Source organism: Sinocyclocheilus anshuiensis, unplaced genomic scaffold (assembly GCF_001515605.1).
Source record: "Sinocyclocheilus anshuiensis isolate Anshui unplaced genomic scaffold, SAMN03320099.WGS_v1.1 scaffold403, whole genome shotgun sequence".
In the NCBI taxonomy this organism is placed as follows: Eukaryota; Metazoa; Chordata; class Actinopteri; order Cypriniformes; family Cyprinidae; genus Sinocyclocheilus; species Sinocyclocheilus anshuiensis.
Genome location: NW_015552553.1, coordinates 323,897 through 336,649, shown reverse-complemented (window position 1 = coordinate 336,649; position 12,753 = coordinate 323,897). Strand labels below are relative to the sequence as shown.

The following is a 12,753-nucleotide window of genomic DNA, read 5'->3' as shown; positions in this document are numbered from 1 at the left end:
AATGTAGAATATTGTGTGCAAAAGCATTACTTTATTTCAGCAATGTACTTTTCGTCTCATTTGCCACTGTAATATGTGTAGACTATCGTTTAAATGTTTGGGGTCAGTAATATTTTCTTAGAAGTAGAAGTATTTTATGCTCACCAAAGCTGCATTTATTTGATCATAAATACAATAAAAACAGTAATATGAAATAGTATTACAATTTAAAATAACCATTTTCTAATTTAATATATTTTAAAATGTAATTTATTCCTGTAATGGCAAAGCTCAATTGCAGAAGCCATTACTCCAGTCTTCAGTGTCACATTATCCTTCAGAAATCTTTCTAATATGCTGCTATAGTTCTCAAAAACATTTCTTATTATTATCATCATCAATGTTTTATTATTATTATTATTATTATCATCAAGTCTTATTATTAAAGTTATACTGTTGTGCTGCTTAATATTTTTTGTAGAAACTGTGATGCATTTTTTCTGGATACTTTAAATAGAAAAAAAAAATCAATCAATAGCAAACAAACAGAAAATAGAAACAGAAATCTCTGTAACACTATAAATGTCTGTCACTTTTGACCAATTTAATGCATTCTCACTTAATAAAATTATTTTCTATCAAAATAATAATAAAAAAAAAATACTGACCCTAAACTTTTGGACATTTATATTGTGTACATCAACATTATATTAACCATTAAAAAAACCCACTATGCAACATCTTTAAAAACATTTTACAATATTTAAATTCAGTCCCACCAATTCTGTAAATTTACACGCACAGTGAGCAGAAATTCAAATATGACAACCACAATGTACTGAAATGTACCAACAAGCAGCAGTGACGCACCAGTAGCATAAAAGAATCTAAAGGAAAACATCATGATAAGGGTTGTTGCTAGCCTGTTTTGTTTGTTTATAGTCATTTATAAATCAGATCTGCACCAAAAACACCAACAACCATCCCGTAACTTGGCAGGCATGGAATTCTGTTGCTATACGTTGTCATAGCAACAGATACCAAGGAACAGGGTAGCAAGCAGTGATATGCAATGATGAGCCTCTGATAAGAATGTGTGTGTGTGCATTTCACAGTAGTGGAAAAGGAATTTAGGCACCTGTATTTCCTCCTGATTTAGCCAAAGTGACTTCCGCATTAGTGACGGTGACACTTAGATGATGTCTGGCTTCAACAAGGCACATGGTTAGTTGATTGGCTTAGGTCATCCTGAACAACACCGCACCGCAGTGACAGCACTAATTCCAAGCCCGGGATAAGCATCTTCTGTCCCTATAATAAGCCTCTCAGCACTACGCTTTTAGTACTTCACATTACGAGGCACAGGAGGTTTAAAGGGGTCATATGATGCGATTTCAAGTTTTCCTTTCTCTTTGGAGTGTTACAAGCTGATTGTGCATAGATAAGATCCCTGAAGTTGCAAAGACTAAAGTCTCAAAACCAAAGAGATATTCTTTATCAAAGTTAAGACTCTGCCACGCCCCCCTAAAATGGCTCGTTCTAACACGCCCCCACATATCTACCTCACTATGTGGAAATATTAGCATAATGCTGCCCAAATGTGCACGCAAAGAAAGAAGGCGTGGTTTCAGTAACAGTTAGTGTTGAAGCAGCCATGTCAGGGAGACGCTGTGTGTTTCTAGGCGAAAGCAAAAGCACTTTATTTGGCCTTCCGAAAGCAGATGCATTTAGGAATCTTTAAGATTACTTACAACAGAACAGCAAAGCATTTTATGGACGACCGTTTCGTGAAACTAGGAGAGGAGGTAATTCTGACTTTACTATGACAATCTGGCGCTTCTGAATAAGCTACTGTTTTGTTATTAGTTTAAGTATTTGCAATTGACTGTTCAAATGCAGAGTTTTGCGCATCGTGTGTGTGTGTGTGTGTATGAGAGAGAGAGAGAGAGAGAGAGAGACAGCGTCACATCAAAGTGGAGTCATGTGCACTCAAAGAAAGAAGGCGTGGTTTCAGTAACCGCAGTTATGTCAGGGAGACGCTGTGTGTTTCTAGGCGAAAGCTAAAGCACTTTATTTGGCCTTCCAAAAGTAAATGCATTTAGGCATCTTTAAGATCACTTACAACAGAAGAGCAATGCATTTTATGGATGACCGTTTCGTGAACCTAGGAGAGGAGGTAATTCTGACTTTGCTATGACAATGTGGCGCTTCTGAATCAGCTACTGTTTTTTTGTTATTAGTTTAAGTATTTGCTATTGACTGTTCAAATGCGGAGTTTTGCGCATCGTGTGTGTGTGTGTGTGCACGCGCGTGTGTATGAGAGAGAGAGCGCGAGAGAGCGCGAGAGAGAGAGAGAGAGAGCGCGAGAGAGCGAGAGCGAGAGAGAGAGAGAGACAGGGTCACATCACAGTGGAGTCAGCTGTCTTAACCGTGGCTTGTGTACTGCAAACACATACCAGCTTCATCACTGTGTCTGTCACGCGACTCTGTTCCCCTTTCGGGCTCTGTCTTTACATTTATTTTGAAAGATGAAGCTGGCGATTATGGTAAGGGGCGTTACATTTCCGACGAGTGCTTGCGGTGTTCGGACAATCACAATGCACTGGGTCAGCTGGCCAATCAGAGCAGACTGCGCTTGTCGGAAGGAGGGACTTTGTAGAAAACGAAGCGTTTGAGAGAGGCGGGGCATAGAGGACCTACAATAATGTACAGTATTTGAAAAATAATGTGTTTTTTGAACATTAAAGCATGTCAACATATTCTGTTACACCAAATACACAAAATAATGATCTTTAAAAAAGCATCATATGACCCCTTTAACAGAATGTTGAATCCATTTGGGACGCATTTCCACAAGCTCAATTTTAAAATTCTGTCTCGCATGTGAAATGTCTTTTCTTTAGGGACTTCTTAGGTGATGAATTTCTGCTTCAGGTTTAGGCTGACATTGTTACCTGTTCCCTACCATGAAGAATGGGAGTTGATGACAAATTAGCACAAACACATACATATAACGCTCTTACTGTCTCAGTCTCCTTCCTATGTGACAGTACTATGCATTAAAATGTGTATGAGATTTGGTAATGTCTCATATTAATTTATATTTATTATTAATATTAATGGAAAAAGGCAATCAAAACAAGCACTACTCTTTTCAAAATAAAAAGCAACACGAAAGGCGCCAGGTATACCAAAAAGTGTTCAACATACAGTACATTACAGTGAATTGTCCATATTAGGCTTCCACATTAGGCTTCCTAAACACGTGCGACTCTGCTTCCTACGGCATTCTTGGATCATGCTGCAGCAGGAGCAGATGCAAGGAAGAGCGTGAGAGGAATAGAAATGACAGAGCACAAAAATATGAGGGAAATGAAATATGGCAGGCGGGAATCCCTTACTGGGTGAGATGCAGAAGGCCAAGCTATGACGGGAAGAGGATGAGAAGGAATGCTTATTATGCTTATTAGCATGCCTATTATTAACATATTTGCTGTTTATTAGTACTTATAAAGCACATATTCTGCATGAACATATTCTACATCCCTAATCCTACCCAATACCTAAACTTCACAACTACCTTACTAATTATTAATAAGCAGCAAATTAGAAGTTTATTGAGGCAAAAGTCATAGCAAATGGTTTGTTAACAGTAGGAATTGGACCTTAAAATAAAGTGTGACCCTGCGTTTTTACATATATTAACAGGATAATCAGAAAGTGTTTATATAGAAATATTTAGCAATATATTTACATATGGCAGTTTATTTCACAATAATGTCTGGCCGACTTTATATTATCATGGCTAATTTACAGCTGCTCGACAAATAAAGCCATTTATTTATACACAAATGGATATGAAATGTTAATGAGATACCATATATGCACATCTCTCTCTCTCTCTCTCTCTCTCTCTCTATGTGTATATACAAACACACACTCTGTTTATATATATCTGGTCAATATATTGGTGCATATTTTGAAAGAATAGCACAGTCTGTTACATAACTAAGCCTGAAAGGAGTTTTTGTTTCCAAGATACAGGTGAATCTTCTTCATTTTAAAAGTGTTTCAATTACGATTGAATTACGCCTTATTTTAATTATTTCAATTACGCCTTAAATAGGATGTATTAGGTTGATACTAGGTTAAATCTGTGTCCAGGAAGAGCTGGTAAAGTGAATGTTGTGGTGTTTGACTACAGTGCTCGCCCTTAATGTTTGAGCTCTGATCGTTGCAGGTCTGGGATCAGGGTGCGGACTGCGTAAATATTTACCACAGCGCAGTGGGACTCTTTCCGGAAGGTTCCCGGGCACTTGCAGGGAATTAAGCAGCTTCTGAACAGAGGGAACACCCTGCTGTTAAACACAGGAGAGACCTCGGGCAGAGACACACAGACGGACGTTCAGCACACACACACACACGTGCAGTGAGGCATTGTAACTAGGGATATAAAATCTCCATGCCATGGGACTTCGCAAAAAAGCACACACAAACATACATAGGGGTTTCATTGTAAACAGAGAAAACAATGGAGTAGCTCACAATGGAAATGCTAGTGACCGCTTTATATGAATATGTGCAGCACCACACTGGAAAACAAAACCCCCCAAAAAAGATTTGATATGACTTCAATATTGCAATCATGATTTTCCAATTGAAATCATAAAGGTCACAAAACTAGAAGCTGGAGATGCAAGGAGTCTGATAAATTAATAAAAAGGGAGGGAGAGGTACAGATGGTGGAAAGAAAAAGAATTAATTATCCAAACCTTTCCTGCTCTCTACTTTTGCAATAGCATGAAATACATAGTGACAAAAAGCTATGTATATAAGGCCTGAACTCTGACTTTAAATGGCCTGAATTGAGAACCAGTTCTTGTAATATTGTACACGGATCTACCTCAGGGGTTGGACAGAAAGCCTGTGGCCTTGATGAATCCACGTCTGCAGCTGTAGAAGAATATAACGTAAAAGATGTTGCAATCACGTCCTGCCGACTTGCCTGTACAAGTTGAGGATTTTCCATTGCATACAAACACAAACATACATCTTGAGTGTCTCAGAGTGACTTCCACATGTCCTGACTCTCAGAAAGCAACGACATAAAAGAGACCACAGCACTTCATTATTCTTCAAGGATAGAAAGGTGCCTAATGCTTGTAGCACGTTCAAACTCTCCTTCTTTAGAACAGTAGAAAACCTCAGTAATAACAAGAACAGCCTCTAGGCCAGAGTGATGGCACTGAAATGATGACACAACACCTTAAAACACAAAAGATCAAGTAATGAAACTACATGGCGGTTCTTGGCTGTGCTGTCTCTGAATACAGGTGGTACAGTCATGCCAATAAAAACATGGGAGCTTGATTTTCTCTCTTTGGTGAACGTGAAGATATGACAGTGGGAAAAATGAAAGAAACTAATTCTATAGGAAACAAGTACACAGATCAGTGGTAGTTCATAAGGGTGTGATTGGTTAACCGGATCAAGAAGTTTCAAGGTGAAGTGTGTACTTCACCATTAGTGGCACCAAATACAACTGCAAAAATAACTACTGTTTTCACACCAGTTTCCCAAACACTCTGCCTGACTGCCATTGGACAAACATGTAGTCCTGCCCTAAACGTACACCACTGAATCATTCTCTGAATAGTCAGCCTACCAATACAAACTTACACTACTGTTCAAAAGTCTGGATCAGTAAGATATTTTTTTTAGCAATTAATAATTTTATTCAGCAAACCGATCAAAACTGACAGTAAAGTCATTTATAATGTTACCAAAAAATTATAATTCAAATAAATGCTGTTATTTTAAACTTTGTTCAACAAAGAATTCTGAAAGAAAAAATCACAGTTTCCACAAAACTATTAAGCAACACAACTGTTTTCTGTGCTGATAGTAATAATAATAAGTGTTCAGGATATTTGAAAGAATCATGTGACACTGAAGACTGGAGTAAAGGCTTTTTCAGCTTAACCAAGTTACATTTTTATAAATTATACATTTTATAGTTACAGTGGTTATAGTACATTTTAAAATATATTTAAATAGAAAACAGTTCATTTAAATTGTAATATTATCAAATAAATGCAGCCTTGGTAAGCATGAGACTTTTCAAAACATAAAAAAAAAACTTAGACCCCAAACTTTTGAATGGTAGTGTATGTCTCTGCACTATCAAATAATCAAGATAACATTTAACAACTACTGTGATTAAACAATCATTCAGCTCCAATGGTGTCAAAAAAATCATCTCAAAAAGCAGCTGTAAATCTGAAGTGAATTTGTAATTTGGAGCATGTCTGTAAACTGGAATTATTTTTTTATTTACTAAGACTAAACAGTGTGAACACACAATATACAACTGAAAGCAAACAGAGTGATTCTACAAAACTAAAACACCCCCCCGATTATAATCAATAAGGTAGTCTATGGCGCTTGCACTTCAGATGCCACACAGTGTAAATACACAGATTATTTTTCTGCAGTTTTGACATGTTGAATATATTCTATAAACATTATAATAAATTAGCATTTAAACGGTTTTACTTTAGTGCTCTGATGAGGACCATTGTGAAGCTGGCTATTTAGAAGGCAGTTTAGTTTCTGTCTTAATGTATTGATGTAAAATAAATTGCGATTACATGTGAGTAAACGGTTGCTGGAGGGGCTGGATTAATCCCCAACCCACGCACTGATGCACACATCATCAAAAAAGAGATGTTGTTGTTTTTAAGTAAAGAATACAAGGGAACATGTAAAAAAAAAAGTACACTGGACAAGAACCTAATAATTACGCCATGTCTCTAAGCACTTAAAAAGTGCAACTGAGTCTTTGAAATGGCTCTGGACTGCTTTTCAGCATCCCACCAAGTCTAGTACTTCCAACTCTCTCTTTCCCTCTCAACTCTTGTGTTGTGCCTGGTATGTTTCTGTGGTCTTCCATATGGCAGCCAGAGAAAGCTGCTGCTGTTGCATCACTCAGCTCTGTACAAGAGGCCCTGGCACAGCATCAAAGACCTGCTCTGATGGTAAACACCACTGTAGTATCCAGGCCTGTGAAACCCACCTGCCAGTGCACCAGAAACCACAGAAACAGGGTACACACACAGGCCTGGAATCAGTAGGAAAGGAATTCATATGATGCTCTCTGGCCTCAAGGGTCTATCCCCCCCACAAAAAAGGGGGAAAATTCCTCAGGGGAATCTATCTTAAGTTTGAAAATAAAATGCAATTTTTAGGCGACCTCCATTGCCTCACTTCATGACAGTTTGAAAATGGTTCTGGCTCGGGTTATAGTGCATAATAAGTCACCTCTTGTAAATGTATGAAAAAAATAGGTTCAAATCTGTGTTGTTTCAGTTCTATATAAAAAGAAAAAAGCTCACACAGGACCATATGTCAGCAGACGACTGAGAATGAAAAACGAAGCTGTCATCTACCCATACATAAAATCAAGATCTACCCGCAGACATCAGTTCTGATGCTGAATGAGACATCAACTCTGCATCTGGCTTGAACAGCCACATCACTCACCCTGCAGACAGACATCTGGTTGGTTGTCAGGGTCCCCGTCTTGTCTGAGCAGATAACGGAGGTGCATCCCAGCGTCTCCACTGAGGGCAGAGAACGGACAATGGCATTTTTCTTGGCCATTCGACGGGTGCCCAATGCCAGGCAGGTGGTGATGACAGCTGGAAGACCCTCCGGGATGGCTGCCACTGCCAAGGCCACAGCTATTTTGAAATAGTAGATGGCACCTCGGATCCACGAGCCACCGTGGACCGGATCGGCGAAATGGCCAATGTTAATGACCCAGACGGCAATGCAGATGAGGGTGATGACCTTCGAGAGTTGTTGGCCAAACTCATCCAGCTTCTGTTGCAGCGGGGTCTTCTCCTGTTCGGTTGATACCATCTGGTTGCGGATCTTGCCGATTTCGGTGGAAACGCCGGTGGAGACAACGACACCGATAGCCCGACCTGCAGCAATGTTTGTGCCCTTTTGGAAAACATCAGAACATGCATATATAAACACATATACACTTAAATGGAACAAAGCCACCAAAAGACCTTTCAAATCTAAATTTACACTTTTGCAGACTTGGAAACAATAACAGCAGCATCAGAAGTTCCTCAGTCCCATATAATTTTATAAAACGTAGCTTGGAAAAATCATTGACTTGTGTGGAGTAGGCTATAATGTCATTAGGGATATTTTCGACTAATAGGAAACTACATCTTTCATTACCACGATGTGTTGGAAAATGCATAAAGCTGGACTATAAAAGCACATAGGCCATATACAGTTTATTTTAAACGACTAAAGAAGAAAACAGGCAGACTGCATTAACTCTGACGTTATACTATCACTCTCTATGCCAATAACGTCACTTGGGGTGTTCCCTATCCCCAGATGATGTTAGCGCAACCTAAGTGGATTGAGAGCGGACAAATGCATGCCTACTTATAGCATCTGAATGACCGCAAACGAACGCAGACAGGAAGAGCATGTTTAGACTCTTAAGTCTTATTATACCCTACAGTATAATGACATTCTGCAAACTAGAGAGACAAAGAAAAAAAATAATAAAAACACAAAGAAAGCAAAGAATAATTATGTAATGCATAACAAGACTAAAAATGCTATGAGGTAGGTAATTCTTATATGCAAATATACAGCTTATATGCACATGAGATAAAGTTCTCTTCTCAAAACAGGAAGTGAAATGCTTACAGAAAACAGCATGTTCTTTTTGTCTTGATTGACAGCTCGTGGATCTGGCACAGGATCAGTGTGTTTGATAATAGACACAGACTCGCCTAAAGAACACATTGGTAGTTTTAAATCAAGCCATACCGAGAACTGAGCAGTGAAATGCTAAGCTGGTCATCTCAGACGTCCACAGTACCTGTGAGAATGGACTGGTCCACTCTCAGGGTGGTGGATTTGATTGAAGTGATCCTGATATCTGCTGGCACCTTGTCTCCAACTATAAAACAAAATGGGTTGAGAGTTACTTCATCAAAAAACAGGCAAAGACACTCCTACATTACTGATGAATGTGAGACAAGTCGAAAAAGGTGTGTAGGACATATGCCTGAAGGGTCAAAACTGCAATCATAAACATGAAATAAGACCGGCCACTGCACAGCCATCATTTAAGGCTGTTCTTGACCTCTTGTTTTCCAGGTAAACACTTAATTACAACAGATCGAAGCCGAGCTACTAGGACACAAAGCCTGAAACAAAGCAAAAAAGAAACTGAAAAGGGAAAAAAAAGTGAAAGAGCGAGAGAGACACCACCTCGAAGACTAACTGCAGACACACTGGAACACCGCTCGATAGCCAGTTGATGGGAGTACACGGAGTGATCAATATTCGGTTCATGCACTATGTTTACAAGAAAAAAAGTTTCTAATACAAAAGAAAAGAAAAAAACAAGGTGGGAAAAGCCCAGCCAGTTAGATGAGACAGAATCAGTCAATAGGTGTCATTTTCAACTGGGTTTTGTGAGCTCTTGTAGTCATTTAGGCTTTGAGCAGTAGATATTGTGTAGTGGCTTGACTTAATGAACCTTTGCTCCTTCCTACCTGAGAAATCAAGACAAAGCTTCATATATACTCATCACACAAGCTGCAGGGATCTGCTTGTGCATTCACAGCTCAAACAAAGGGTGATACAGCAAATCACAAATCGAGCATATTGAAAATGAGGAAAAGACAAAAATTAGCCTCTTTTTTTTTCCTGAAAACTACAATTAAACAAAAGCCTTGACAATTTGTTGTGAGCTATGGCATGGCATATACACAATGGAATCTGAACACAAATTTCCAACAAAAGCTCCCAAGATTTCCTCTGAATTCAAGCCATCATTCAACATATACAAACACTCTTCTTTGGATTCTTCAGAATGTTTTACTACACTGATTTGGTGCTCAACAAACTTTTCTTATTATAATCAATGTTGAAAACAGCTGCTCTGCTTAATACTTTTCTGTAAACTGATACATTTTTCAGGATTCTTTAATAAATAGAAAGTTCAAAACATCAACTGATACATTTACACACACACAGACATCATACTATATACGCATCTACTATATATTATATATATATGGGTGGGTGTCAGAGAACTTGCAAATTCTCATCCCCATGTCATATAGCTCCTGGACCAGGACAAAGAGGCTGCGGGGGCACTTAAAGGACATTTTACAGCAATTAGAGACCCTTAGTGTTGTAATTATACTACATTTAAGCCCTTAGGCTGAGCTAGAGGTGCCTGGGGGCAGCAAGGCATGCAAGAGAGCAGCCACAATTCCCATTAGTCTCTTACACACTGTTAGACAGATAGTGGATGAGTGGTCCAGACAGTCTAGAAAGAATCATGCTTAAGTGAAACTCTGAAGAAGTTTGAATGTCAACTTTTTCACAGGACAAAAAAAAAAGTTATCGTCAGTCTGTGTTTTTGTTGTTTTGCTGCACAATAAATCATTTGTTAGTCATAGTCACATGATGTTGCATAATACTATCATGTACAGTAAAACTCTCATCCCATCTTTCTTTTTCCATTCTTTCTGCTCCAACCCTCTGGACATGATTTCTCAGCCGTGCGGTCTCTCTTCCTCCCACGTCGCAGGAATGGCTCACATCAGCCTTGGGGTCTCTGGCGAGGGAGACAACACTCCCATCAGGGGCTGCTCTGCGTGGGAGTTGGGATAGAGAGGGCACGGTGGGCAGGAGACTGTTTATGCTCCCAGAACGATGGACCTTTCTCTTCTCTTTCTTGGATTTTATTGCTCTCTCTCTCCCCCTTTAGCGGTGTCTCCCACCTACTCGGTCTCACTGCGAATGGGTACTGAAGCCATCTAAATGCAAATGAGAACCGCTTTTCGCCATACCGAGCCAGAACAATGCAAAGTGAGCTAAATATACACAGACATTATGACAGTAGATGGCAAGCATCTGATAGCAGGAAACAGGCCTCCATGGACATGGGGCATAAACTTGATTAGAACGGGTGACGCATGCTTACTTGTAAACGTGGAACGGTGTAATAACAGAGGCTGGCGAGTTCAAGATGTTTGCAAATGCTGATCAAAACGGTCTCTAACAGCCTGTGGGTTTGACTAAAAGATGATGGGACTGAAGGGAATTTATTTTAAAAAACAGTCGATGCTTCACTGCTACTCATCCCAAAGAGCGTGAAAAAACAACTAAAGTCTTTCCAAATCTGCAGGCTTTCTGTATTCTAATGGAGTGAGAATGTTATTTTTGAGCCTCCGCAACAGTCGAGGGAAAGTTCCACTTCGGACACTGTGATTACCGCAAACATAATGTTGGCCGAACGCTGACACAATGCCGGGCTAACTGGAAATTGAAAAGTGTAAATAATCTATAAATATCTATAGTACTCATACATGCAAGAAAATGGCTGAACACAGTTTTCCGACCTCCAATTCTCTTGGTTGTCCGCACCAAAAGTTCCGATGGAATTGCCACTCACGAATGGCGGGTCCAGGAAAGACTCTGCGAGGAGAGGGGAATGGGTGTTGTTGGTTATATTTTTGGTTGCCATCTGTTTTGATTTTTTTTTTCTCTAGTAACCAATTTATAGTTCTCACAAGCGCCATTTTCCGATGTGTAATTTTCATTCAACCTCCAGAGAAAGTGAAAGGGTTTTTAGGTTGGGGTTGTGTGTTTGCTTACACATGTTTGATAGAGCTTAGCAACAAGATTATGTCATCGGCATAGTCAGTTTAGACAGAAATTGAGAAATATTTCAGCAGATGCAGCTGACAACACCTCTGTCCTGCCAGCGCTTCCCACTTACCGAACAGGACTTGTTAAATGCTACGACTATAACCAATGAACTCAGCACAAGCAGCTCAGCATGTGTGTGAATGTGTCTACACCTCGTTAGTGGATTCTCGTGGCTATAAACTAGCGGACGGATCTTAAACCTAAGTGGCATCTCGCTTTCCTCCACTACCAATGATAACGAAGTACAGAAGATACATAGAGTGCCAGCCGTTTCCACTCTTGCAGACCTCTGGAGTGGAAACACCTCTCCTCTTCTCCCCCCGGACTAATTCACCTTGTCTAGTTTTTGTTCAGCTTGCAGGCTGGGAAGTGCTCAAGGCCTCAGGAAGAGGAAAATGCCAAAAATCTCCCTCACAATCCAAAAATATCTATCAAACTGGCCACTGTGTTTAACTACACAGCAACAAAAATTTTTTTTTTCAACAAAAAAGTTTGTTCAAAATGCTCTAGGATAAGGGTTTGTCAACATTTTTTGATGTTATGACTCCTAGATACAAAGAACTCCTTTGCAAAGGACCACCTTTCTAAAACACAAGGCAGTTAAATATATATTTTTTATCTTTAAATATACATTTACTGTGAAAATTAAAATGTTGTAAAATGTGGTAAATATTTAATTTGTATTAATTTGGCATTACGTTTACTCAATTTTCCTTGTGTAAACCCAAAGATTAACAAAAACTAGGGCTATCAACATAATAATAATTCCTATTTATAATAAAAATGAATCCTAATTCTTATATGAAAAGCTGATTTGCTTTCTTTTCCAGGCACAAACCACAATGCACAACTTTTGATGGTTGCATTATTTTTTATTTTATTGCATTTTGCTTGTTACATCCCCCAGTTACATCTCACTCGTCCAGAATCCCATTCAACATAGCTGAATATTAACATAGCTGTACATGACTTAAAATATGGACCGATTTGGTGCAATTTCATCAT

At 39.1% G+C, this 12,753-nt stretch overlaps 1 protein-coding gene across 2 annotated transcripts in view; it reads right to left on the bottom strand.

The window, feature by feature from the left end:
• LOC107664518 (sarcoplasmic/endoplasmic reticulum calcium ATPase 2-like) overlaps nt 1-12,753 on the bottom strand; it is a 61,433-nt gene that overhangs the window by 19,517 nt on the left and 29,163 nt on the right. For both annotated transcript variants that reach the window (XM_016455110.1, XM_016455109.1), the window contains exons 6-8: nt 8,897-8,977; nt 8,722-8,807; nt 7,522-7,986 (exon numbers count right to left, since the gene is read on the bottom strand). In XM_016455110.1, coding sequence (XP_016310596.1) covers nt 7,522-7,986; nt 8,722-8,807; nt 8,897-8,977 — 632 coding nt within the window. The remainder of the gene's footprint in view (nt 1-7,521; nt 7,987-8,721; nt 8,808-8,896; nt 8,978-12,753) is intronic.